Here is a 24,404-nt window from a genome sequence, read left to right on the forward strand (position 1 = left end):
AGTGAAAGAAGCCAGATACAAAAGACCAAATATTGTATGATTCCATTTATATGAAATACCCAGAATAGACAAATTCATAAAGACAAAAAAAGCAGATTAGTGGTTACCAGGAGCTGACAGAGGGAAAAATGAAGAGTCATTGCTTAATTATACTGGGTTTCTTTTTTGGGGTGATGAACACATAAGAAATAGATTGTGGTAATGGTTGCACAACCTTGTAAATATACTAAAGACCAGGAATTCCTTGGTGGTCTAGTGGTTAGGATACCAAAGTTCCATGGCAGAGGGCACTAAGATCTTGAAAGTCATGTGGCCAAAAATAGATAAAAAATACAAAATATTATATAAATATAATATGCATTTAAATATATATCTAACACCAGAAATGTCCCTAGAAAATGAAATTAGGTGAATAAAGAATGTAATTTAATTTTATGTTGCTTAGTAGACAAATCTCCCTGCAATTCTGTATCAACTCTTAAACAAGTTACTTACTCTGTCAAGAACAGAGGAAATTAACACACACACACACACACAAACACACACATTTTTCTCTCTAAACCTAAACTGGATGAGCTCTCTCCAAAAGTTTATGGCTTCATGAAGCAACCTAACTGTCCATCAACAGAGGAAGGGGTAAAGAAGATGTGGTACATATGTATAAGGGAATATTGCTGCTGCTGCTGCTGCTAAAGTCGCTTCAGTCATGTCTGACTCTGTGCGACCCCATAGACAGCAGCCCACCAGGTTCCGCCATCCCGGGATTCTCCAGGCAAGAACACTGGAGTGGGTTGCCATTTCCTTCTCCAATGCATGAAAATGGAAAGTGAAAGGGAAGTCGTGTCCAACTCTTCGCAACCCCATGGACTGCAGCCTACCAGGCTCCTTCGTCCATGGGATTTTCCAGGCAAGAGTGCTGGAGTGGAGTGCCACTGCCTTCTCCAATAAGGGAATATTACTCAGCTATAAAAAGGGACAAAATGGGGTCATGTGGGTGGACCTAGAGAGTGTCACACAGAATGTAGTAATCAGAAAGAGAAAAACAAATACATATTCACATATATATGTGGAAACTAGAAAAATGGTATTGAAGATCTTATTTGCAAAACAGAAATAAAGACACAGACATAGAGAAAAACATATAGACACCAAGTGGGTGAAAGGAGTCAGGGTGGGGAGGGGGGTGAATTGAGAGATTCAGACTGATATGTATGCACTACTATGTATAAAACAGATAAGTAATGAGAACCTACTGTGTGTCACAGGGAACTCTATTCAATTGACATAACGCTGTAAAGCAACTATACTCCAAAAAAAAAAAAAAAAAAACAGTCCATGACTTGAATCAACTGTGGGCTTCCACTGTCTTAACCTCCTACTTCCTTCTGCCTTGATCCTACTTTTGCACTTTAACAGAAAACTCACCACAAAATGGTGTTCCATATGAAATATGATATGAAAATAAGCTGTGTAGTGTGAATGTCTAGAATACAGCAGAAACACCAAAACCCTTTCATTATACAAGGACAAGAAAATAACTGTGGCATCATTGTCTCGCCGGAAACCACAACTATAATTCCCTATCACATGGGAATGGTGAAATCAATTCATTCATAATGTATCTTAATTCTCTAGCAGGAAAAATGCATTTGCAGATACTGTGAAATGGCATGTACTGGCTACTTCTGCAGACTTTAGCTACTTTCCTCTAAAAAACCAGAGTCAAATAGCAAGAGGGAAATGAGTGAAAGTAATGAAATGGATAGGCAAATCTCCACAAGGATAAAACAATAACCACCTCATTTAAGCATCCATATTTAGCAGGGACTCTTCCAGACCCTTTGTAGACCTCAGCGCTGCTCCTCAGGACATCCCTGCTTCACGGGTCTGACTATCACAATGTTATAAATAGATCCATTCTCACAATGGAGGAACATCAGAACTCTTAGTATAATTTAATCATAGTAACAGTTGTCAATTTAATTCCTTCCAAGCCTTAAAAGATTAGTATGATTCTCTTGTTTTTATTTTGGAGGGTAGGAAACATGATCTACATTTCTGTAAAATCTAATGAAAGTTAAAGATCATCTTTCTAGAAAAATGCATAGAAAGCATATAATTTTGAGGGGATGGCATCACAGAGCACTGAAGTCCATCCAGATTAAAACCCTCTACTGTAGTTCTAACTTTATCGTTTTTGAAACATTATATGAAAGACAAGTGTTGGGATCATTGAAATTAGGATCAAATTAATCTTAGGAATTCTTGCCTAGCAACCAAAAACATGTGGAAAGTTTAGCAGGACTAAAGCACTAATATAATAATAAATTTTAAAATTCTGTTTTTTCCATAGTAGCTAAAAATACACCAAGTACCTAATCTGATCTGGCTAGTATCCAGTCATTAGTTAGGAGGTATGCTGAAATGCTGGCTCACGCTCCATCTTTGAGAGGGCATGAAGACATGTTTACCAAAAAGAACGTAACAGGAACTTTAGTTTCTCATTCTTTTGAGAAGGAAATGCACTTGATTTTCCAAAAACAAACAAACAAACAAAAACCTGTACTACAAATTTCAGGTTTCAAAAGGTGATAAAAGTTTAAGAAACTGTTGTGTGTGTGTGTTAGTCACTCAGCTGTGTCAGACTCTTGCAACCCCATGTACTTTAGCTTGCCAGGCTCCTCTGTCCTTGGGATTCATCAGGCAAGAATATTGGAGTGGGTTGCCATTTCCTTCTCCAGGGGATCTTCCCAACTCACGTACTGAACCCAGGTCTCCCACATTGCAAGCAGATTCTTTACCACCTGGGCCTCCAGGGAAGCCCCAGTAGGCTTCCCTATTTAGGCAATAATAAATCATAAATTATTAGCAAAATACCAAAATTTCAGTTAAGCTAATACTTCTAGCTTGACGTAAAGGACTAGTAGATTCCAGTGTCAAAACAGAATTTGAAATGGGAACCAAGATTTATACAGATAAAAAAGTTCACTAAATATAAAATAATTCATCCAGTAATGAAAAATGATTTAGTGGGTTATTTATGTTCATCATCCCAAAGGAATATTATACACATATTTTTAAAACCTTTACAGATTTTTACTTACAAGGGAAATGCTGATGATATACCGAGTAAAAATAAAAAGGAGAAAAAATTTTGCCCCAATCAACTTTAACGATGTTACTTATTTGTGTGTGTGTGTATGTGCACACATTTACCTTTAATGTAACAAAGCAATTTATATACCTTTAACATTTCAAACTGAGCATCATCTTTCCTTTCCAGTGAAACAAAAAGAAAAAAAAAATTAAAACAATGGTATTTTTCAAATGTAGAAAAAATACTGTATACTCATAGCGGTTGCCTCTAGATAATAGAATTAAAGTTTATCTTTTCATATTTGTTTCTTTTTTCTCTTTTTTGCTGGATGGCCTGCAGGATCTTAGTTCCTGGAACCAGGGATTGAAACTGTGCCCTTTGCAATGAAAGCATTAGTTCTAACCACTGCACTGCCTCTTCTAAACTTTCTAAATGCAAATTACATCACTTTGATTTAGTATGTTTTATTACTTTTTAAATAAAACATAAGTTCTTTATTTAGAAACTCAAACCATTTTAGAAAAATTTAGTCAAAAATTTAAAGTCACATATGTTTTAATACATCCCTCCTACATCCAAAAAATCTAGTCCTCAGAGGTAAATGGTTCCAACGTATGGTTTGGTAGGTATGTATCCTTCTAGAACTGTTTTCCAAAATTCCATTTACGAGTAGAAAAATGTAATTTTGAGTTTTCATGGTCTTTTTTCCTCTAGAATTCTGAGTTGTCTAAACTTTGCATCTTGGTATAACTCAAACTGCAAATGGACATGGCTGTAATTTTAAACAACACCAGCAATTGCTTTTTTTAAACATATTTTTAAAGCACTGTTCACCTTCCTAAAAACATTTTTCTCAAGTCTTCTTCTTAAATTTCTATTATAGATATGTCATGATCCTAATATCTTTGGTACTTGAAAATGACATATATAAGATAAACCCCAAAATTTTTGGAGTACTAGTTGCTAAGATGATATTTTAAGGATATATGGAATATGATGGTTTACAGTGCACTTTTTTTTTTTTTAGGATACACTAGTATGTGACATAGGCTGAATCTTACATTTTTTAATGAGATTTCATTCATTCATTGAGTCATTTGTTCAACAAACATTTGTTGAGCACCTATTATGTGCTGGCACCTTCCCTAGCCTGGGCTTTGGCTTTAGAAGTAAACATCTCACCTCTAATCATTGCTTTCTCATGATCCTCTTCTTTTTAAAGCTTCCCTGGTAGCTAAGCTGGTAAAGAATCTTCCTGCAATGCAGGAGATCCCAGTTCGATTCCTGGATCAGAAAGATCCCTTGGAGAAGGGACGGGCTACCCACTCCAGTATTCTTGGGCTTCGCTGATGGCTCAGATGGTAATGAAACTGTCAGCAATGTGGGAGATCTGGATTCAATCAGTGTTCAGTTCAGTCACTCAGTCGTGTCCAACTCTTTGCGACCCCATGAATCGCAGCAGGCCAGGCTTCCCTGTCCATCCATCACCAACTCCCAGAGTTCACTTAAACTCATATCCATCAAGTCGGTGATGCCATCCAGCCATCTCATCCTCTGTCATCCCCTTCTCCTCCTGCCCCCAATCCCTCCCAGCATCAGGGTCATTTCCAATGAGTCAACGCTTCACAAGAGGTGGCCAAAGTACTGGAGTTTCAGCTTCAGCATCAGTCCTTCCAATGAACACCTACGACTGATCTCCTTTAGGATGGACTGGTTGAATCTCCTTGCAGTCCAAGGGACTCTCAAGAGTCTTCTCCAACACCACAGTTCAAAAGCATCAATTCTGCGCTCAGCTTTCTTCACAGTCCAACTCTCACAATCAGTTTTAATGGGGCATAAATAAATCAGAAAAAGAACAAGATTTGTCTTGTTGCTTACTCTTGTTGCAGACATGAGCTGATGCTAATTAGCATAGACTTTCTGGATAATCATGACTTGAGCACCTAGTCTCATTATCAAGGTAATGATTTGAATTGCTTAGATTAATTTGATTCATTTGTTAGTTGTGTTTTATTTTAATATGAAATTAATGCAAAAATATTTGATTCCCAGGTGTCACTTAGTGGTAAAGAACCCATCTGCCAATACAGAAGATAGAAGAGATGATAATTCAATCCCTGCATCAGGAAGATTCCGTGGAGGAGTGCAGAGCAATCCACTCTAGTATTCTTGCCTGGAGAATCCATGGACAAAGGAGCCTGGCAGGCTAAAATTCATGGGGTCATGAAGAGTTGGACATGACTGAAGCGACTTAGCACACACACAATGCAAAAATATGTGATTCCTGGTTTTACTTGTGCCACATCCATTATAGTATCACAATGAGAGCCTACTTTATAAACAGAATGACTTCTGAAGCTTTGAAAAAATCAACTCTTGAAACACTAATCTAGAATAATTAAAAAAAAAAAAAAAATCAAGAAGCTGACCAGAAAGAGCTGGGGAGACAAGCTCGATAGCAAAATAAATGTACCAAACTACAATGCTCACTAGTAAGTGACAGTATAACTTGGATAATATGGATATTAGATGAAGGCGTTAAGTCAGTTTCACATTTTTTTTCTGGATAAGATGGTCTACACAAAATGGCAAGGTAAGATTTGAAACATATTGACAAGATTCCAGAAATTAGCATACACTGATCAGAATCAGTCAAAATCAGCATAGTTTTGTTGACAGGCTTTATTTTTTCCATTGATGTATACTTGATATACAATGTAGCATTAGTTTCTGGTGTACAGCAGAGTGATTCAGTTTATGTGTTCTAAACATGCAAGGTTCCTAGACACCAAAGGCTCTTTTTCCTAAGGTCAGCTCTGTGGTGAGGTATGCTACTGAAGACTCACCAGTGATCCAAAGAGATTCCTTAAAGGCATACTTAAGGACATATAACATCTGCCCTCAATTGCAAAACTTGGTAGCAAAAATTTGTTCCATATGCCATATATAACACATGCCAAAATGAAATCCGGCTGTTTGAAAACAGTAAGAAAAGCAGTGGCCAGGAGAGGCTTGTCCCACTCCACTCCCACTAACATGGATAAAATAAAATCAAACAAGTATGTCAACCAATTCCAAACAGACATGTCCAAAACCAGACTGTTAGCACACTATCCACTGGATGGTGAACACTTACTCGTTCCATTTGTATCATATATACTATTAACTTTTAGCCTTTCAAGTACAACCTATATAGGTATTGCTATTTTTCCAGGTGCACTTTCTATTAGCTAGGAAGGTAGCATGGTAACAAATAGCACGTTTATGGTGTTATCTAGTTGCTATTAATTTAATCAAGCATAGAATAACCCTTTAATATTGGGGGGGGGTCAATATTAACTGGAGTAGGGAATTTCCTGGCAGTCCAGTGGTTAAAACATAGAGCTTTCACCATGGTAGCCAGGGTTCAATCCCTGATCTGGGAACTAAGATCCCACAAGCTGTCTGGTGTGGCAAAAAAACAACAACAACAACAACAACCATGCACACACACAAACACACACACAAAACCACACACACACAAAAAAAAAACTGGAATAAATATTGAGACTATTTCACCTTGTCAACCAATTCACAAAGTGCTTAGTCATTCAATTATTCAATTCATGTAATTAAAAGGTCAGTTTTCATTCCGATCCCAAAGAAAGGCAATGCCAAAGAATGCTCAAACTACCATACAAATGTGCTCATTTCACATGCTAGGAAGGTAATGCTCAAAATCCTTCAAGCGAGGCTTCAGCAGTACATGAACTGAGAACTTCCAGATGTTCAAGCTGGATTTACAAAAGGCAGAGAACCAGAGGTTAAATTGCCAGCATCCACTGGATCAAAGAGAAAGCAAATGAATTCCAGAAAAACATCTATCTCTGCTTCATTGACTACACTAAAGCCTTTGACTGTGGATCACAACAAACTACGTAAAATTCTTAAAGAGATGGTAATACAAGACCACCTTACCTATCTCCTGAGAAACCTGTATGTAGGTCAAGAAGCAATGGTTAGAACCAGACATGGAACAATGGACTGGTACAAAGTTGGGAAAGGAGTACATCAAGGCTGTATATGGTCACCCTGCTTATTTAACTTCTATGCAGAGTACATCATGCAAAAAGCTGGCTGAATGAAGCACAAGGTGAAATCAAGATTGCCAGGAGAAATATCAATAACCTCAGATATGCTGATGACACCATCCTTATGGCCGAAAGTGAAGAACTAAAGAGCCTCTTGATGAAAGTGAAAGAGGAGAGTGAAAAAGCTGGCTTAAAACTCAACATTCAAAAAATGAAGATCACAGCATACAGTCCCATCACTTCATGGCAAATAGATAGATTTGGCAAATAGTGACAGATTTTCTTTTCTTGGGCTCCAAAGTCACTGTGGATGGTAACTGCAGCCATGAAATTAAAAGTTGCTTGCTCCTTGAAAGAAAAGTTAAGACCAACCTAGACCGCGTATTAAAAAGCAGAGACATTACTTTGCCGACAAAGGTCCGTATAGTCAAAGCTATGATTTTTCCAGTAGTCACATACGGATATGAGAGCTGGACCATAAAGAAGGCTGAGTGCAGAAGAATTAATGCTTTCTTATTGTGGTGCTGGAGAAGACTCTTGAGAGTCCCTTGGACAGCAAGATCAAACCAGCCAATCCTAAAGGACATCAATCCTGAATATTCACTGGAAGGACAGATGCTGAAGCTGAAGATCCAGTACTTTGGCAACCTGATGGGAAGAGCAGACTCATTGGAAAAGACCCTGATACTGGGAAAAACAGGATAGGAGGAGAAGAGGGCAACAAAGGTTGAGATAACATCACCAACTCAACAGACATGAATTCGAGTGAACTCCGTAAAACAGTGAAGGACAGAGAAGCCTGGCATGCTGCAGTCCATGGAGTCACAAAGCTTCAGACACTACTTAGCAACTGAACAATAAAGGTCTGATACTAAAAAGCACCCTCGCTACTTGTAAACTTCTTTCACTATTCAATAAATAGAATAACGTATATGTGTCAATATGCTAAATCATAAAAACATATAAGGAATACCTAGCCAAGGGCAAATTCCTAGATGGCTATGAGTTACAAAGTTAGTGGTTTTAATTATTTGTATTTCTTAATATGGAGAATTGAACAAAATTAGGTAGAAGAATAACACTTTATCTCTCAGCCAAAGATATCACTGGGAAGACTATCTAGTCACCTTGCTGTACAATTAAAATAAATCATTGTGAGGCAAAAATGCAATTTCTGATAAAAAAAAAAGTAAATCAAAATTGCTTTTATTTCTCCCAGGCATTATTAGTTAATGTCTTGAGAATTGGCATATACCTTTGGGGGCTAAGTATGTTTTAGAAAAAAAAATAATTCTGTTCTAAAATGTATATTTATTTTATATAAGCACTAATAATGATATTAAGATTTTAAAACTATAAATGTATTTTCTCTCTCTCACTCCAACCCTCAATAATAAGTAAAATAATTCTGATGTGAGGAACAAACAAACATATGAAATATCTTTGCTTAAAAATATTCTTGGTTATCAAAGTAAATGGGCTTCAATCATTGATAAGCATGTAAAGTATCAAAAGTCTGGCATCAAATGGTTAAAAATAAAATAAATTAAATAGCTCTATATTGGAAACTATAAAATATTGAAATAAAGTAAGACATAAATATACTATGGTCATGAACCGGAAGATTCAATGAACTGGAAGATTCAATATTGTAAAAAATGTCAGTCTCTCCAAATTGATATATAGGTTCAACAAAAACACAATAAAAATTTCAGCATGGCTTTTGGTGGAAATTTACAAGTGGATTCAAAAATTTGGGTATTCCCTGGTGGTCCAGTGATTAGAACTCTGAACTCTCACTGCCGAGGGCAGATTGGATTTCTGGTCTGGGAATTAAGATCTGACAAGCCAAGCATGCCCGGTCCCCCAAAAAGAAAAAAAATCATGAAAGAACAACAAGAAAATAGCCTAAAAAAAAAAAAAAAAAAAATACTTAAGGACTTATATTACCAGTCAGCAAGACTAGCGGTAAAACCTAATAATGATGTGAGTTTAGATACAAAGACAGAAAAAAAGGCCAATGAAAAGAGTCTATAAACAGATTCAGAACTAATCAATCACCTGATTTGTGACAAAGTTGATGCTGTAGTGGGAAAAGTACAGTCATTTCAGTAATGGTGCTGGTCAAGTAGATACCCAGATGAAGAAGAATAAATCTTGACTCCTATCTCTCACACAATATGCAAAAGTCAATTCCATATCTTCATAGAGCTTAATGTGAATGGTTTTAAAAAGCAGCTTTTAAAGAAGAAAACAAAAGAGAACAACTTCATGACCTTGGAATTTGCAAAAAATAGACAAAATTTCCTTAAACAGGAAATAAAAAGTTATTAAAAAGTTACCATAAAGGAGAAGAGTGGTAAACTGGACTACATTAAAGATAAGAATTTCTGTTCATTCGGGACTTCCCTCGTGGTCCGGTGGCTAAGACTCAAGAGCTCTGAATGCAGGGGGCCTAGCTTTGATCCCTGGTCAGGGAACTAGCAAACAGATCAAACTAGTCAATCCTAACGGATATCAATCCTAAATATTCATTGGAAGGCCTGATGCTGAAACGGAAGCTCCAATATTTTGGCCACTTGATGCAAAGAACCGACTCATTAGAAAAGACCCTGATGATGGGAAAGTTTGAAGGCAGGAGAAGGGGAAGATAGAGGATGAGAATGGCATCACCAACTTAATGGACATGAGTTTGAGCAAGCTCCAGGAGATGGTGAAAGACAGGGAAGCCTGGCATGCTGTAGTCCATGGGGTTGCAAAGAGTTGAACATGACTGAGCGACTAAACAACAGGGAGCTAGAACCCACATGCTGCAACTAAGACCTGGTGCAACCAAATATATAAATAGTTTTTAGAAAAAAAGAAAAGAATTTCTGTTCATTAAAAAGCATAGGGAGTTCCCTTGTGCTCCAATGGTTAAGACTCTGGGCTTTGACCGCCAGGTGTGGGTTGTATCCCTGGTTGGGGAACTAAGATCTTGCAAGTCTTGAAGTGTGGCCAAAAAATAAGAAGCACAATTAAGTGAAACATTGTCATAAAATAGATAAAGATATCTGCAATTATTTATTCAACAAAGAATTTGTTTCAACAAAATATAATAAACTAATGAATTAGTAGTGAAAAGCCAATTTAAAAGTGAATAAAAGCAGGACTTTTGTGGTGTTTCAGTAGTTAAGACTCCATGTTTCCACTGCAGGGGGCAGGGACAGGGAACTAAGGTCCGGCAAACTGCACAGTGAGAAAAAAAGAGAGAGAGAGAGAGCTTGATTTCATTAGTCATCAAGGAAATGCAATGTAGTGATGCCACTAAACAGCCAATGAAATTATTAAAACAAAATAAGACAAAAAATATCAACTGTTGGATAGGGAGCAAGTGGAACTCTCATACACTACTGTAAAGAGAATCTTAATTGGATCAACCACAGCAGTTTGGTAGTATCGATGAAAGTTAAACATATGCATATTTTATGACAAAGCAATTCCACTCCTAGGAATATAGTCAATAGAATGTATGCATATATTCACCAAAAGGCTTTCATAAAAATGTCCATAGTAGCACTACAATGTTTGTTCTCCTGTTCAGTTCTACACTGTAACATTCCACTGCGCATTAACAATAGAATGGATAGGCAATATGACATATGACAAAATAGATATTGTTAATACATGTTATTAACAATAGAATTTCTGTATTGTGATATATACATGCACTGGAAAACAACACTACAATGAGGATGAATAACTATAAGCAAGACTATCGATGAGTCTCATAAACGTAGTATTAACAAAAGGCGACCATAAACAAGAGTGTACAACTGTTCCTTGCTCTGTTAGAGTGAACTTCCCTCAGAGAAGTGTTCCCTATTTTCTTCTGTGCACTGTTGGATGAGTAGGTCTAGCATAGAGTGAGAGTTCAGTATAAGGACAACACAACACATCTTCAGAATCAGCTTTGTCTGGAAAAAGGTGATATTTTGGTGAGAGAGAGCAAGTGATGATATGTGAGTATGATATGTGAAGCAAGAGATGATATGTGAATATCATCTAATATAGGGAAACTTTGAAATAAGATATGAACAGAAATAAATTAATTAAAATTGTATCTCAAATGGACAATATAACCTCGTTGAAGGGTGAGCGTAGTGTGTGTGAGAGAAAGAAACACTAATTCAACAAATGCATAGTCTTAACTTTTGAACACATCACTAACATTTCAGTAACAGCAATAATTTCTATCACCAAGATCTTGGTTTCTAATTACCATTCTCTACCAAAAAGAACCAAGTTTTCTTGGATAACTGTCATTTCATCTGGGGCAGGATGGGAAATAGAAAACCTTGGAACATTTGTGACAGAAAATAATTATTCAAACAATGGTTGAAGGTGCTCCCTGGCCAAATTTGAGGAAATTTGAGTATCAAAATAAGTAATGATAATAAAGAAGTATAATCTACTGAATATAACAAAAATCTACAAGTTCACACTGAAATAAATATATAAATAAAGTAAGAAGAAAAAGCTCTTCCTTGGAGTTTAAAGCTAATTAATAGATTTAGAAGAAATGATGGATTGGGGCTGGTACACCTGGATGAACCAGAGAGATGTTGTGGGGAAGGGGGTGGGAGGGGGCTTCAAGTTTGGGAACACATGTACACCCGTGGTGGATTCATGTCAATGTATGGCAAAACCAATACAGAATTGTAAATTAAAATGAAAAATAAATTAATTAATTTTAAAAAAAGAAGAAGAAATGATGGAAACAGAATCAGGTTTTGACAACTATCAGGCAAAAATCAGCAGTGAATACTAAAACTGAACATGAAAATTTGAGGGATAGCTGTATATTTACAAGCCTCAATGTCCCTGCAAGATATTTATTAAATACAAAGTGAAAAATACTGATTATACCATGGAGCCACTACCTTTAACCAAGTGATAAAAATTAAAATCATAAATAGTGGGACAAAGGACATCATGCCCCTTTTATAAGAAGGTATTCAAACAAAAATGCATAATCCAGAAGAAGTCATGAGGAAGCATTAGACAGACCCAAAGTGAGGGACAAAATAAGTAATCTGCACTTTGTAAAATTAGCAATATCATAAAATATTGCAAAAATATTCTAACTCCCCCCAAAACCGTTGTATTATACTATTCCATTTATATCAAACCCTGGAAAATACAAACAAATGTACAATGATGGAAAGATGTTTGCCTGAGGAAAAGGGGTACAGGTAGGGGTGTAGAGACTATGAAGGAATTTTGGGGAGTGATGGACTTTGACTGTGGTAATGATCACATAGTGTATGTATATCATACTTATCAAATTGTATACTTTGAATATGTGCAGTTTATTATATATCAATTATACCTCAGTAAAGTTGTTTTATAAGTCTAAGGAATTACTACAAATTAACAGAGGCCAAAAGGATATTTTCTTATAGGCCAAATAAAGTCTGTGGGTCAGTTAATAACAATGGTTCATTATTAATTTCATAATTTTGATAATATGTGAGAATATACTTGTTTTCAGGAAATCTATTCTCTAGTATGTCAGGATAAAGGAATATCATGTCTATGAAAAACTTAGTCTCAATTAATTCAGAGAAACGATTTATGTATATGAAGAAGACATATCTGGAAGAGACAGGGCTTCCCTCATACCTCAGTTGGTAAATCACCTGTCTGCAACACAGGAAACTGGGGTTTGAGCCTGGGTCAGGAAGATCCCCTGGAGAACAAAATGGCAACCCACTCCAGTATTCTTGCCTAGAGACTCCCATGGACAGAGGAGCCTGGCAGGGGGTCACAGGAGTCAGACGTGACTTAACCACTAAATCACCACCATGGAGGAGACAAAAAGAGATAGCACAGGGAACTCTTCTCAGTACTCTCTAATGACCTAAATGGGAAAAGAATCTAAAAGAGAATGGAAGGACTTCTCTGGTGGTCAGTGGTTAAGACCCTGTGCTTTCACTGCAAAACACACGGGTTGGATACCTGTTTGGGGAAATGAGAACTCACAGGCTGCGTGGGGCAAGCCAAAAAAATCAATTACATTTTTAAAAAGTTTAAAAAAAAAAAAAAAGAGTAGATAGATGTATACCCGAGTCACTTTACTATACACCAGAAACCATTTTAAATCAACTATACTATACTCTGATAAAAATTATTTAATTAAAGTGATACAATAAAATGCAAAAAGAATAAAAGCAAAAATAAACAAATGGGATCTAATTAAAATTAAAAGCTTCTGCACAACAAAGGAAAACATAAGCAAAGTGAAAAGACAGCCTTCCGAATGGGAGAAAATAATAGCAAATGAAGCAACTGACAAACAACTAATCTCAAAAATATACAAGCAACTCCTGCAGCTCAATTCCAGAAAAATAAACGACCCAATAAAAAAATGGGCCAAAGAACTAAATAGACATTTCTCCAAAGAAGACATACGGATGGCTAACAAACACATGAAAAGATGCTCAACATCACTCATTATAAGAGAAATGCAAATCAAAACCACAATGAGGTACCACTTCACACCAGTCAGAATGTCTGCGATCCAAAAATCTGCAAGCAACAAATGCTGGAGAGGGTGTGGAGAGAAGGGAACCCTCCTACACTGTTGGTGGGAGTGCAAACTAGTACAGCCACTATGGAGAACAGTGTGGAGATTCCTTAAAAAATTGCATATAGAAATGCCTTATGACCCAGCAATCCCACTGTTGGGCATACACACAGAGGAAACCAGAATTGAAAGAAACACATGTACCCCAATGTTCATCGCAGCACTGTTTATAATAGCTAGGACATGGAAACAACCTAGATGTCCATCAGTAGATGAATGGATAAGAAAGCTGTGGTACATATACACAATGGAGTATTACTCAGCCATTAAAAAGAATACATTTGAATCAGTTCTGATGAGATGGATGAAACTGGAGCCGATTATACAGAGTGAAGTGAGCCAGAAAGAAAAACACCAATACAGTATACTAACACATATATATGGAATTTAGGAAGATGGCAATGATGACCCTGTATGCAGGACAGCAAAAGAGACACAGATGTGTATAGCGGACTTTTGGACTCAGAGGGAGAGGGAGAGGGTGTGATGATTTGGGAGAATGGCATTGAAACATGTATAATAACATGTAAGAATCGAAATACCAGTCTATGTCTGATGCAGGATATGACACGCTTGGGGCAGACGCGCGGGGATGACCCAGAGAGATGTTGTGGGGAGGGGGGTGGGAGGGGGGTTCATGTTTGGGAACGCATGTACACCTGTGGTGGATTCATGTCAATCTATCCCAAAACCAATACAGAATTGTAAAGTAAAAATTAAAAATAAATTAAAAAAAAAAAAAAATAAAAAATAAAATGCAAAAAGAGTAAAATGTGTAAAACAGATAGCTAGTGGGAAGGTGCTGTACAACACAGGGAGCTCAGCTCAGTGCTCTCTGTGATGTCCTAGAGAGGTGGAATAGCAGGTGGGTGGTAGAGAGGCTTAAGAGGGAGGAAATACATATTTATTTATAGCTGACTCAGGTTGATGCACAGCAGAAACCACACAACACTGTAAAGCAATCATCCTCCAGTTTCAGAAAATGTTATCATTTGCCTGAAAGATAAACTAAATGCTCAGTACTGCAATATTTCTATAAATCTGAATTATGCAAAGTAAAAGTTTTTTTATGCAGGTCAAGAAGCAACAGAACCATACATGGAACAATGGATTGGTTCCAAATTGGGAAAGGAGTACATCAAGGCTGTAAACTGTCACCCTGCTTATATGCAGAGTACATCATGTAAAATGCTGGGCTGGATGAAGCACAAACTGGAATCAAGATTGCCAGGGGAAATATCAGTAATCTCAGATACGCAGATGACACCATCCTTATGGCAGAAAGTGAAGAACTAAAGAGCCTCCTGATGAAAGTGAAAGAAGAGAGTGAAAAAGCTGGCTTAAAACTCAACATTCAAAAAAATGAAGATCATGGGTAGGCAGCCCTCAGCTGGACCAGCGGTTGCGTGGGTTGTGGTGCTGGGCAGTCTGCAGGTGCTAGCAAATCCCAACCAGGATGTAGAGTTAGTGGTGTCTAGGTAGTTGGGGGAGAAGGAGGAAGCAGCAGTGAATCACTTATAAATGACTCTGAAGCCGGACATGGAGCCTAAATCCCAAGGTGAGAGAGTGCTGTGCTTTCATGGGTGGCTTCTTTATGAAGCAAAGGTACAAAATCTGTTTTGAGAAGTTAGCTGAAACTACTGGTTGGATAATGAGATTTCAATGATTGGTAGCTTTAGTGAGAGCTACCTTTTTCATAGATTTTCAGGTTCATAGTTCCTCATCTTCTCTTTATTGGCGTCTTACTGCTTGCTGAGTGGGTCACATAAAGCATCCTGCCATTCATGTTGCTGCTGCTGCTGCTAAGTTGCTTCAGTCATGTCCGACTCTGTGCAACCCCATAGACGGCAGCCCACCAGGCTCCGCCCTCCCTGGGATTCTCCAGGCAAGAACACTGGAGTGGGTTGCCATTTCCTTCTCCCATGCATGAAAGTGAAAAGTGTCCGACTTCGCGACCCCATGGACTGCAGCCTACCAGGCTCCTCCATCCATGGGATTTTCCAGGCAAGAGTACTGGAGTGGGTTGCCATCGCCTTCTCCGGCCATTCATGTTACTGACCTGCTAAAGGCCAGTAGCTGGAAAGAGCATTTGAGTGTAAAGATAGAGGTTTGACTGTGGAAGCAAAATAGCATTGTTAATGATTTGTGAGAAAATACTGCCGAAGTCAATTTTATTGGCAAATAGTGGCTTAAAACTCAGCATTCAAAAAACTAAGATCATGGCATCCGGTCGAATCACTTCATGGCAAATAGATGGGAAAACAATGGAAATGGAAACAGTGACAGACTTTCTTTTCTTGGGCTCCAAAATCACTGCAGATGGTGCCTGCAGCCATGAAATTAAAAGATATATGCTCCTTGGAAGAAAAACTATGACAAAGCTAGACAGCATATCACATTACTTTGCTGACAAAGGCCCATATAGTCAAAGCTGTGGTTTTCCAGGTGGTCATGTATGGATGTAAGAGTCAGAGTGTAAAGAAAGCTGAACGTCAAAGAATTGATGCTTTTGAACTGTGGTATTGGAGAAAACTCTTGAGAATCCCTTGGACTGCAAGGAAATCAAACCAGTTAATCCTAAAGGAAATCAGTCCTGAATATTCACTGGAAGGACTGATGCTGAAGCTGAAGATCCAATATTGGACCACCTGATACAAAAAATTGACTTATTGGAAAAAACCCTGGGAAAGATTGAAGGCAGGAGGAGAAGGGGATGACAGAGGATGAGATGGTTGGATGGCATCACTGACTTGATGGACATGAGTTTAAGCAAGCTCTGGGAGTTTGTGATGGACAGGGAGGCCTGGCATGCTGCAATCTATGGGGTCTCAAAGAGTCGGACACGACTAAGTGACTGAACTGAACTGAAAATATTTTTTAATGTTTTTTAGAAATAAAGAATGTGGTGCGTAGGAGTGTGAGCAATAGCCAATATATTCATTCATTCCTTAACAGTACTAGTAGTATTTCCCACCCTGACAGACCTTGACCACAGTGGCCACACTTGCCTGCCAGAGCAAGTTTACAGAAATAAACCACACACCATCTAAATTTCTAAACCTGATAATTTGAGTTACAATTAACAAGTATTTACTTAGCACCTATCACTGTAACAAGGCTAGAATGCACAAGAAAAATAAAGTTCTCTGGAAGTAAACCTGAGGAACATGCACAGATACAGGTGTTGCACAGGAAACGGTGAGGGAAGGGGTGGGGTTTTGTCAGGCAGGAAAAAGGAAGAACATGTACCATGAGTATGAACATGGAGACAGGACCATGCACAGTGAGCCTGGGGAAGCAGAAGCAGCTAGATATAGCTGAAAGTTCGAGTATAATGTAAGAAGTGACATCAAATAAGACAAAAGAAGTCAGTCATGTCAAGACCCTAAAGATCTCTTATTCCATGCTAAGGAATCTAGGCTTCACCTATCATTGGAAGGCACTATTTTCCATTGTTTTGAGTGAGATGAATCCCATATACAGAAAAGCACTAATTGGAGGGTCTAGATCTGATAGATAGAGTGCCTGATGAACTATGGAATGAGGTTCCTGACATTGTACAGGAGACAGGGATCAAGACCATCCCCATGGAAAAGAAATGCAAAAAAGCAGAATGGCTGTCTGGGGAGGCCTTACAAATAGCTGTGAAAAGAAGCAAGGCAAAAAGAAACGAGAAAAGGAAAGATATAAGCATCTGAATGCAGAGTTCCAAAGAATAGCAAGAAGAGATAAGAAAGCCTTCTTCAGCGATCAATGCAAAGAAATAGAGGAAAACAACAGAATGGGAAAGACTAGAGATCTCGTCAAGAAAATTAGAGATACCAAGGGAACATTTCATGCAAAGATAGGCTCATTAAAGGACAGAAATGGTATGGACCTAACAGAAGCAGAAGATATTAAGAAGAGGTGGCAAGAATACACAGAAGAACTGTACAAAAAAGATCTTCACGACCCAGATAATCATGATGATGTGATCACTAATCTAGAGCCAGACATCTTGGAATGTGAAGTCAAGTGGGCCTTAGAAAGCATCACTACGAACAAAGCTAGTGGAGGTGATGAAATTCCAGTTGAGCTCTTTCAAATCCTGAAAGATGATGCTGTGAAAGTGCTGCACTCAATATGCCAGCAAGTTTGGAAAACTCAGCAGTGGCCACAGGACTGGAAAAGGTCAGTTTTCATTCCAATTCAAAAGTAAGGCAATGCCAAAGAATGCTCAAACTACCGCACAATTGCACTCATCTCACATGCTAGTAAAGTAATGCTAAAAATTCTCCAAGCCAGGCTTCAGCAATACGTGAACCGTGAACTCCCTGATGTTCAAGCTGGTTTTAGAAAAGGCAGAGGACCAGAGATCAAATTGCCAACATCCACTGGATCATGTAAAAAGCAAGAGAGTTCCAGAAAAACATCTATTTCTGCTTTATTGACTATGCCAAAGCCTTTGACTGTGTGGATCACAATAAACTGTGGAAAATTCTGAAAGAGATGGGAATACCAGACCACCTAACCTGCCTCTTGAGAAATCTGTATGCAGGTCAGGAAGCAACAATTAGAACTGGACATGGAACAACAGACTGGTTCCAACTAGGAAAAGGAGTACGTCAAGGCTGTATATTGTCACCCTGCTTATTTAACTTATATGCAGAGTACATCATGAGGAACGCTGGACTGGAAGAAACACAAGCTGGAATCAAGATTGCCGGGAGAAATATCAATAACCTCAGATATGCAGATGATACCACCCTTATGGCAGAAAGTGAAGAGGAGCTAAAAAGCCTCTTGATGAAAGTGAAAGAGGAGAGTGAAACAGTTGGCTTAAAGCTCAATATTCAGAAAACAAAGATCATGGCATCCAGTCCCATCACTTCATGGGAAATAGATGGGGAAACAGTAGAAACAGTGTCAGACTTTATTTTTGGGGGCTCCAAAATCACTGCAGATGGTGACTGCAGCCATGAAATTAAAAGACGCTTACTCCTTGGAAGAAAAGTTATGAGCAACCTAGATAGTATATTCAAAAGCAGAGACATTACTTTGCTGACTAAGGTCTGTCTAGTCAAGGCTATGGTTTTTCCTGTGGTCATGTATGGATGTGAGAGTTGGACTGTGAAGAAGGCTGAGCACTGAAGAATTGATGCGTTTGAACTGTGGTGTTGGAGAAGACTCTTGAGGGTCCCTTGGACTGCAAGGAGATCCAACCAGTCCATTCTGAAGGAGATCAACCCTGGGATTTCTTTGGAAGGAATGATGCTAAAGCTGAAGCTCCAGTAATTTGGCCCCCTCATGAGAAGAGTTGACTCATTGGAAAAGACTCTGATGCTGGGAGAGGCTGGGGGCAGGAGGAGAAGGGGACGACAGAGGATGAGATGGCTGGATGGCATCACGAACTGGATGGACGTGAGTCTGATTGAACTCTGGGAGATGGTGATGGACAGGGAGGCCTGGCATGCTGTGATTCATGGGGTCGCTAAGAGTCGGACACGACTGAGCGACTGAACTGAACTGAACTGAGGAGAAAGAGCATTATAGAAAGAAAACTTGAGTTGCACCTAAGGAGAGCTTGTTGTTCAACATCTTGACTTTCCAGCTGGCTGGTATGCTAATCCCAGAATAGAAGTGCCATAAATACTTGCCAATAATAAAGAGAAAGTTGAAATTGTCCCAGTAGGAGATAAATGCCTCAACAGCTGGAGCAAAGAAAATGGAGAGATAGGAGTGCTCGTATCTTGCAGACAAGAGATAAATAGAAGAATGAGAGAAAGGCTATTAAAGATGACTGAATGTTCCATTTAGGGTGACCATGTAGATGGTAAACCATTGAACCAAATGTGTAATGCCAGAAGAGGAGCAAGTTTAGAAAAGAGCACCTATTAGAGTACCTTTGGCAACAATGTCATTGGTAATGTTACAAATCCAGAGCTTACCAGTGAGATCTTTCTGTTACAAAAATATTGCTACTAAGTGTTTTAGAGATAAGTTTATAAGATACTAAGTTGCTGGCCACATTTTGATCTGCTCGCACATGTCTCAAGTAAGGAGTAAAGATTATTCATTGCAGTTCGGTTTGTAATAACAAAGTATTTAAAAAACACCTTAAATGTGGGACTTCCCTGGTGGTCCAATGGCTAAGATTCCTCACTCCCAATACAGGGGGTCCGGGTTCAATTCCTGGGCAGAGAACTGGATCCCACCTGACACCTGCTGCAGCTAAAGATCCTGCGTGCCACAACTAAGCCCCATCACAGCCAAATAAACAATAAATAAATAAATATTTAAAACAAAACTCCTTAAATTTCACTGATACACAAGGGTTTAAATGTCTGATCTCTTGTTTACAATGGCTTAGTCAAACAGAAAGTCAGCATTTTTGAACAGATAATTTAAGTGCAGAATGAAATAGAAAAGGTTGACTGAATTTAAGTTCATAATATTTTAATCTATCCTACTACACTCGTATTCATAGTAGGCTCAAAAAATTTCAAGTGAGTAATCTAAAAATCATAGAACACCATAGTTGACAGGTATTTTAATTTAAGCAAGTTTGAGTATTAACAAAGCTCCATAAAATTCCTTTAAACAAAGTCTAAGTCAACAAATACTTTGACTACCTTAGTTTTGTAACTGTAATAATAAGTATGAGTGTTTTTATGTATATATCACTTTGGACTTTACAAACCATTTTCAATTTTTGATTACCATTGAATCCCAAAGATCCTGTGAGATATGCAGAGCAAGTGGAAATGACCTGCCGAAAGTTGAAGCACAAATCCTATTATTGTTATACCTCCAAGGCAAAGTTTCAAGATAAAAAATAAAGACAGGTTTATTCTCTCAAGAGAAAAGAAGTTTATTTCCTCTGGTTCCTCAGGATGCAAGGCATTTAGTGACTTTGTTCCACTCCTAGTTTTTAAAAATGTAGCTTTCAAAATAAGACACACTAAAATAAGGCACAGTGGAAATCTTTCCAAAACGACATTTCATACAATTTCCCTATTCTCCATGAAAACCTATGATGGAAAAACTTTATGTTCTAGCTTTCTGAGACAAATTCTAAAAATAAGCTAATGTATCACTCCGTGTGCAAGACATGCTTCAGGTTGGTCCTCAAATTCCTATAGATAACTTAAAGCAACATTTTACCAAAGCAAAAGAATGCAATACTGAAGCAAACTATCTCCACGTGGATTTTCCCTGGTGGTCCAGTGGTTGAGAATCCACTTGCCAGTGGAGGTGACAAGGATTTGATCCTTGATCCGGGAAGATTCCACATGCCATGTAGCAATTAAGGCTAAGCGCTACGACTACTGAAGCTGGTATACTCTAGAGTCCCTGCTCACTGCAACTAGAAAAAGCCTGCCTGCAGCACCAAATACCCAGCACACCAACACAGAATAAAATTTTTAAAAATTATTTTTAAAAAATAGTCTCCACAGATCACTGTCTCAAGTTTCACAGGTGTCCCCAGCCCTTTGGGTGTTTGCTTACCTCCAAGGACACAATGACGGATGGCTTCTTTTTCAGTTCCTCACATTTCCTCTTCTTACAGATCTGATGGCTGTTCTTTCTATTCTTACAGTAAGTACATTCACCACAATTGGCCTTCTGCTGGCAGGGCTCACAGACCCCACATCGCTTTCGTTTCTTCTTTTCCAGGGTAGGTAGCAGAGTTGTGTAGGAAGGAGAAGAGGTACTAGCAAGTGGCACTGGCCTAGACACCCCTGCGGTGTTGATGCCAACCATGCTGGTGGCGCTGACCTGGGAGCTCCCTCCTTCCAATGTGCTGGGACTCACCAGGGAGAGTTGGGCAATGCCCTGTGGAGCCGGCTGGAGTCCTCTCTCAGGGGCTAATGTGAACCCCTGAGTGTGAGCTGGCAGAAAGCTTATATGAACCTTCTTCTCATTTTCTATATTGTTCATAGGTATTACAGGAGGTACCAAAATTATCTCTGAGTTTGATGACGGTTGAGGAGTGTGACCTGAGCCCGAAGGCAAAATCTGCATAGTGTCTGGGACCTCAAGCCCAGATGAAACGGTGCCCTGGGGCTCGGGCCATGCTGGGAGAGCATTACAGGTAGCAACTGGGTTATGAGGGGCAGGAAGAAAGATAGGTGGGTCTGAGGCAGTACCACTACCCATACCAAGGACTTGTTCATTTAAGATAGCACCAAAGACCTCTCCTTGGACTGGAATAGCACCAGGAATCTCTGGTGGGTCTAGAGTCTCACCCAAAGGCTCTCCATGAACTGGGTTAGCACCAGGAACTTCCCATTGATGTGGGACAGCACTAAAGACCTGTCCTAGGACAGGGGTGGTATCAGGAACTTCCTGTTGATCTAGGGTAGCTTTGAGTACCTCTTGATGATCTGGTTTAGCACCAAGGGTTTCTTGTTCTGAACCTGCCAAGAAGAGTTTTATTAATGAGGTAGGATATATTGACCCACCAATAGACAAACAGTTTCTAAGGTCCAATGCAGGTACAACCTTATTAAAGCTGGAGATGGGGCAGCAACCATGTTCACTTTTGATGGGATCCAGGTAAGAATCAGACAGCTTAAGAGATTCTACTCGTGAACCCAAATCTTCTAACTGAATGCTGGGGTTTCCTTCAGAGGTAACCTTGAGGGCTGCTCTTTGGAGCAAAGGAACACAGACAGTGTCCTGAGCAAACATTCTAGGGGAATCACTGATATTATTCAATGTCTCTCTAGAGAATAGTCCTTCTCCACCACATGTCCCTTCCAGTGACCCAGAAAGAATCTCTGCTGCAGGGTCACTAGGAGTAGAGCAAATTATTTTGGAATCCTCGACACCTTGGGACCAAGACTGAGTTGTCTCTTGGCTCTTGTCTTTAATGAAAGATGCATTCTGTATGCCAATTAGCTTCTCTATATCAGGGGGAACTGGGGGGTCTTGCATTGGGACTGAATCATTTTCTGAGTGCTTTACTCCCATGTCTGTAAGTACCTTATAATCACACTCATGTTGCTTTCCTAGATTCTTAGGTGGTGGAACTTTCTTGGGTCTGGCTATGACCACTGGGGATTGGGAGAGTCGTCTGCTAAGAGAGGTACTTCGCAGAGCCATTGTAAACCCATTGCAAGTTAAGGACTCTGGGTTCTGAAAAAGAACCTCGGTCCTATCCAAATTCATTCGTGCTGCTCCAGCTCTTGTCAGAAGGCTTCTGACTGGCACAGTCAGTTTGGGTTCTGTTTTTTTCTTAACATCTCTTTCTTGCACGAATTGCTTCAATTTTCCAGGGCTCACAGTCTTGACAGTCGCCACATTTTTGTTGGCTGGCTTAGATCCCTTTTTCAGCTGGTTGTTTTTCTTCTTGTTTAGATCTTCTCTCCTGACTAATTTGGAAGGTCTTGCGTGGCGAGATCGAGACATAGCTACGAAGTAGGAAAATCTGAAAGGGCACGAGGGACAGAGTCATTGGTCCTTTGGAAAGTCTCACTTCAGAGGAGAATCTGCATGCACCATGGTTGTGCTCAGTTGCATGAGGTTTTGGTCTGAAATTAGAAAAAAAACATTGGCAATGAGTCTTTTTCCTATGCAGTCTCTCATTTGAAATAGGACATTGGAACTTCCCTGGTGGTACAGTAGATAAGAATCTGGCTGCCAATGCAGGGGACACAGGTTTGATCCCTAGTCTGGTAAGATTCCACATGCTTTGGAGCAACTAATCCCATGAACCACAACTACTGAGCCCGAATTCTAGAATCCATATGCTGCAACTATTGAGCCCGTGTGCCTAGAGCCCGTGATCCAAAATAAAAGAAGCCACCACAATGAGAAGCCTGTGCACTTCAAGAAGAGTAGCCCCTGCTTGTTGAAACTACAGAGAGCTGGTGAGTAGCAACAAAGACCCAGCACAACCAAAAAAATGTTTAAAACAGAAATGGAATATTCACTAGCAATTATTAATTAAAATTAAGAAACAGAATATTTACTACAAAACAAAAGTATAATAGACACAAAACATACTGAAGTACCCTTTAAACCTTGGATTCACAAATAAAGCTCCTTTAATTTCTGTGACAATTGATTAAGTTAATGAAATTCTTTGAATAAGCTAAGCATGGGGGTTTCTTTAAATTAGAAGCCACAACTATTGTAGTTACAAGTAGTTTAAAGCTCAAACCTAATCTTTACAAATGTGAATACTTAAAAGTTATCTTTCTTAGTTCCCCAACCAATTGGCAAGGGAAGGAACCAGGGCCACAGCAGTGAAAGCACAAAATCCTAACTACTGGATCACCAGGGAATTCCGCAAAAGTTATCTTTTACACCCTTTTCTCAGCCCATCACTACCCAAGCAGGGTATTACCTGTTGGACAGTAAAGCTACTAAAGCCAGAGGAAGAAGAGCTTACATTATTCAAGAAACTCTACTCCTTGGAGATCCAATAGTATTAATAACATATTTCAATTAACAACCTAAATCTTTCAGATATGTTTTAATAAGCAGCCATGTTTAAAAAACAAATTGACTATATGAGGGTCTTTTATCTAGTTTGTTTCACTTTTTCTATTTCATATTCAGTGCTCCAATGGCAACCCACTCCAGTACTCTTGCCTGGAAAATCCCGTGGACGGAGGAGCCT

General features: G+C 38.9%; 1 protein-coding gene across 3 annotated transcripts in view; it reads right to left on the reverse strand.

Annotated features, from left to right (window-relative positions):
• Positions 1 to 24,404, reverse strand: part of TET1 (tet methylcytosine dioxygenase 1) — a 139,515-nt gene that overhangs the window by 105,680 nt on the left and 9,431 nt on the right. For 2 of the 3 annotated variants that reach the window (XM_040242215.1, XM_040242213.1), the window contains exon 2: positions 21,284 to 23,310. In XM_040242215.1, coding sequence (XP_040098149.1) covers positions 21,284 to 23,188 — 1,905 coding nt within the window. In that variant the 5' untranslated portion in view covers positions 23,189 to 23,310. Of the gene's footprint in view, positions 1 to 21,283; positions 23,394 to 24,404 lie in introns of those variants that run through there. The other variant, XM_040242214.1, reaches the window with a different exon arrangement.

The sequence above is a fragment of the Oryx dammah genome, unplaced genomic scaffold (assembly GCF_014754425.2).
Source record: "Oryx dammah isolate SB20612 unplaced genomic scaffold, SCBI_Odam_1.1 HiC_scaffold_6, whole genome shotgun sequence".
Classification (NCBI taxonomy): domain Eukaryota; kingdom Metazoa; phylum Chordata; class Mammalia; order Artiodactyla; family Bovidae; genus Oryx; species Oryx dammah.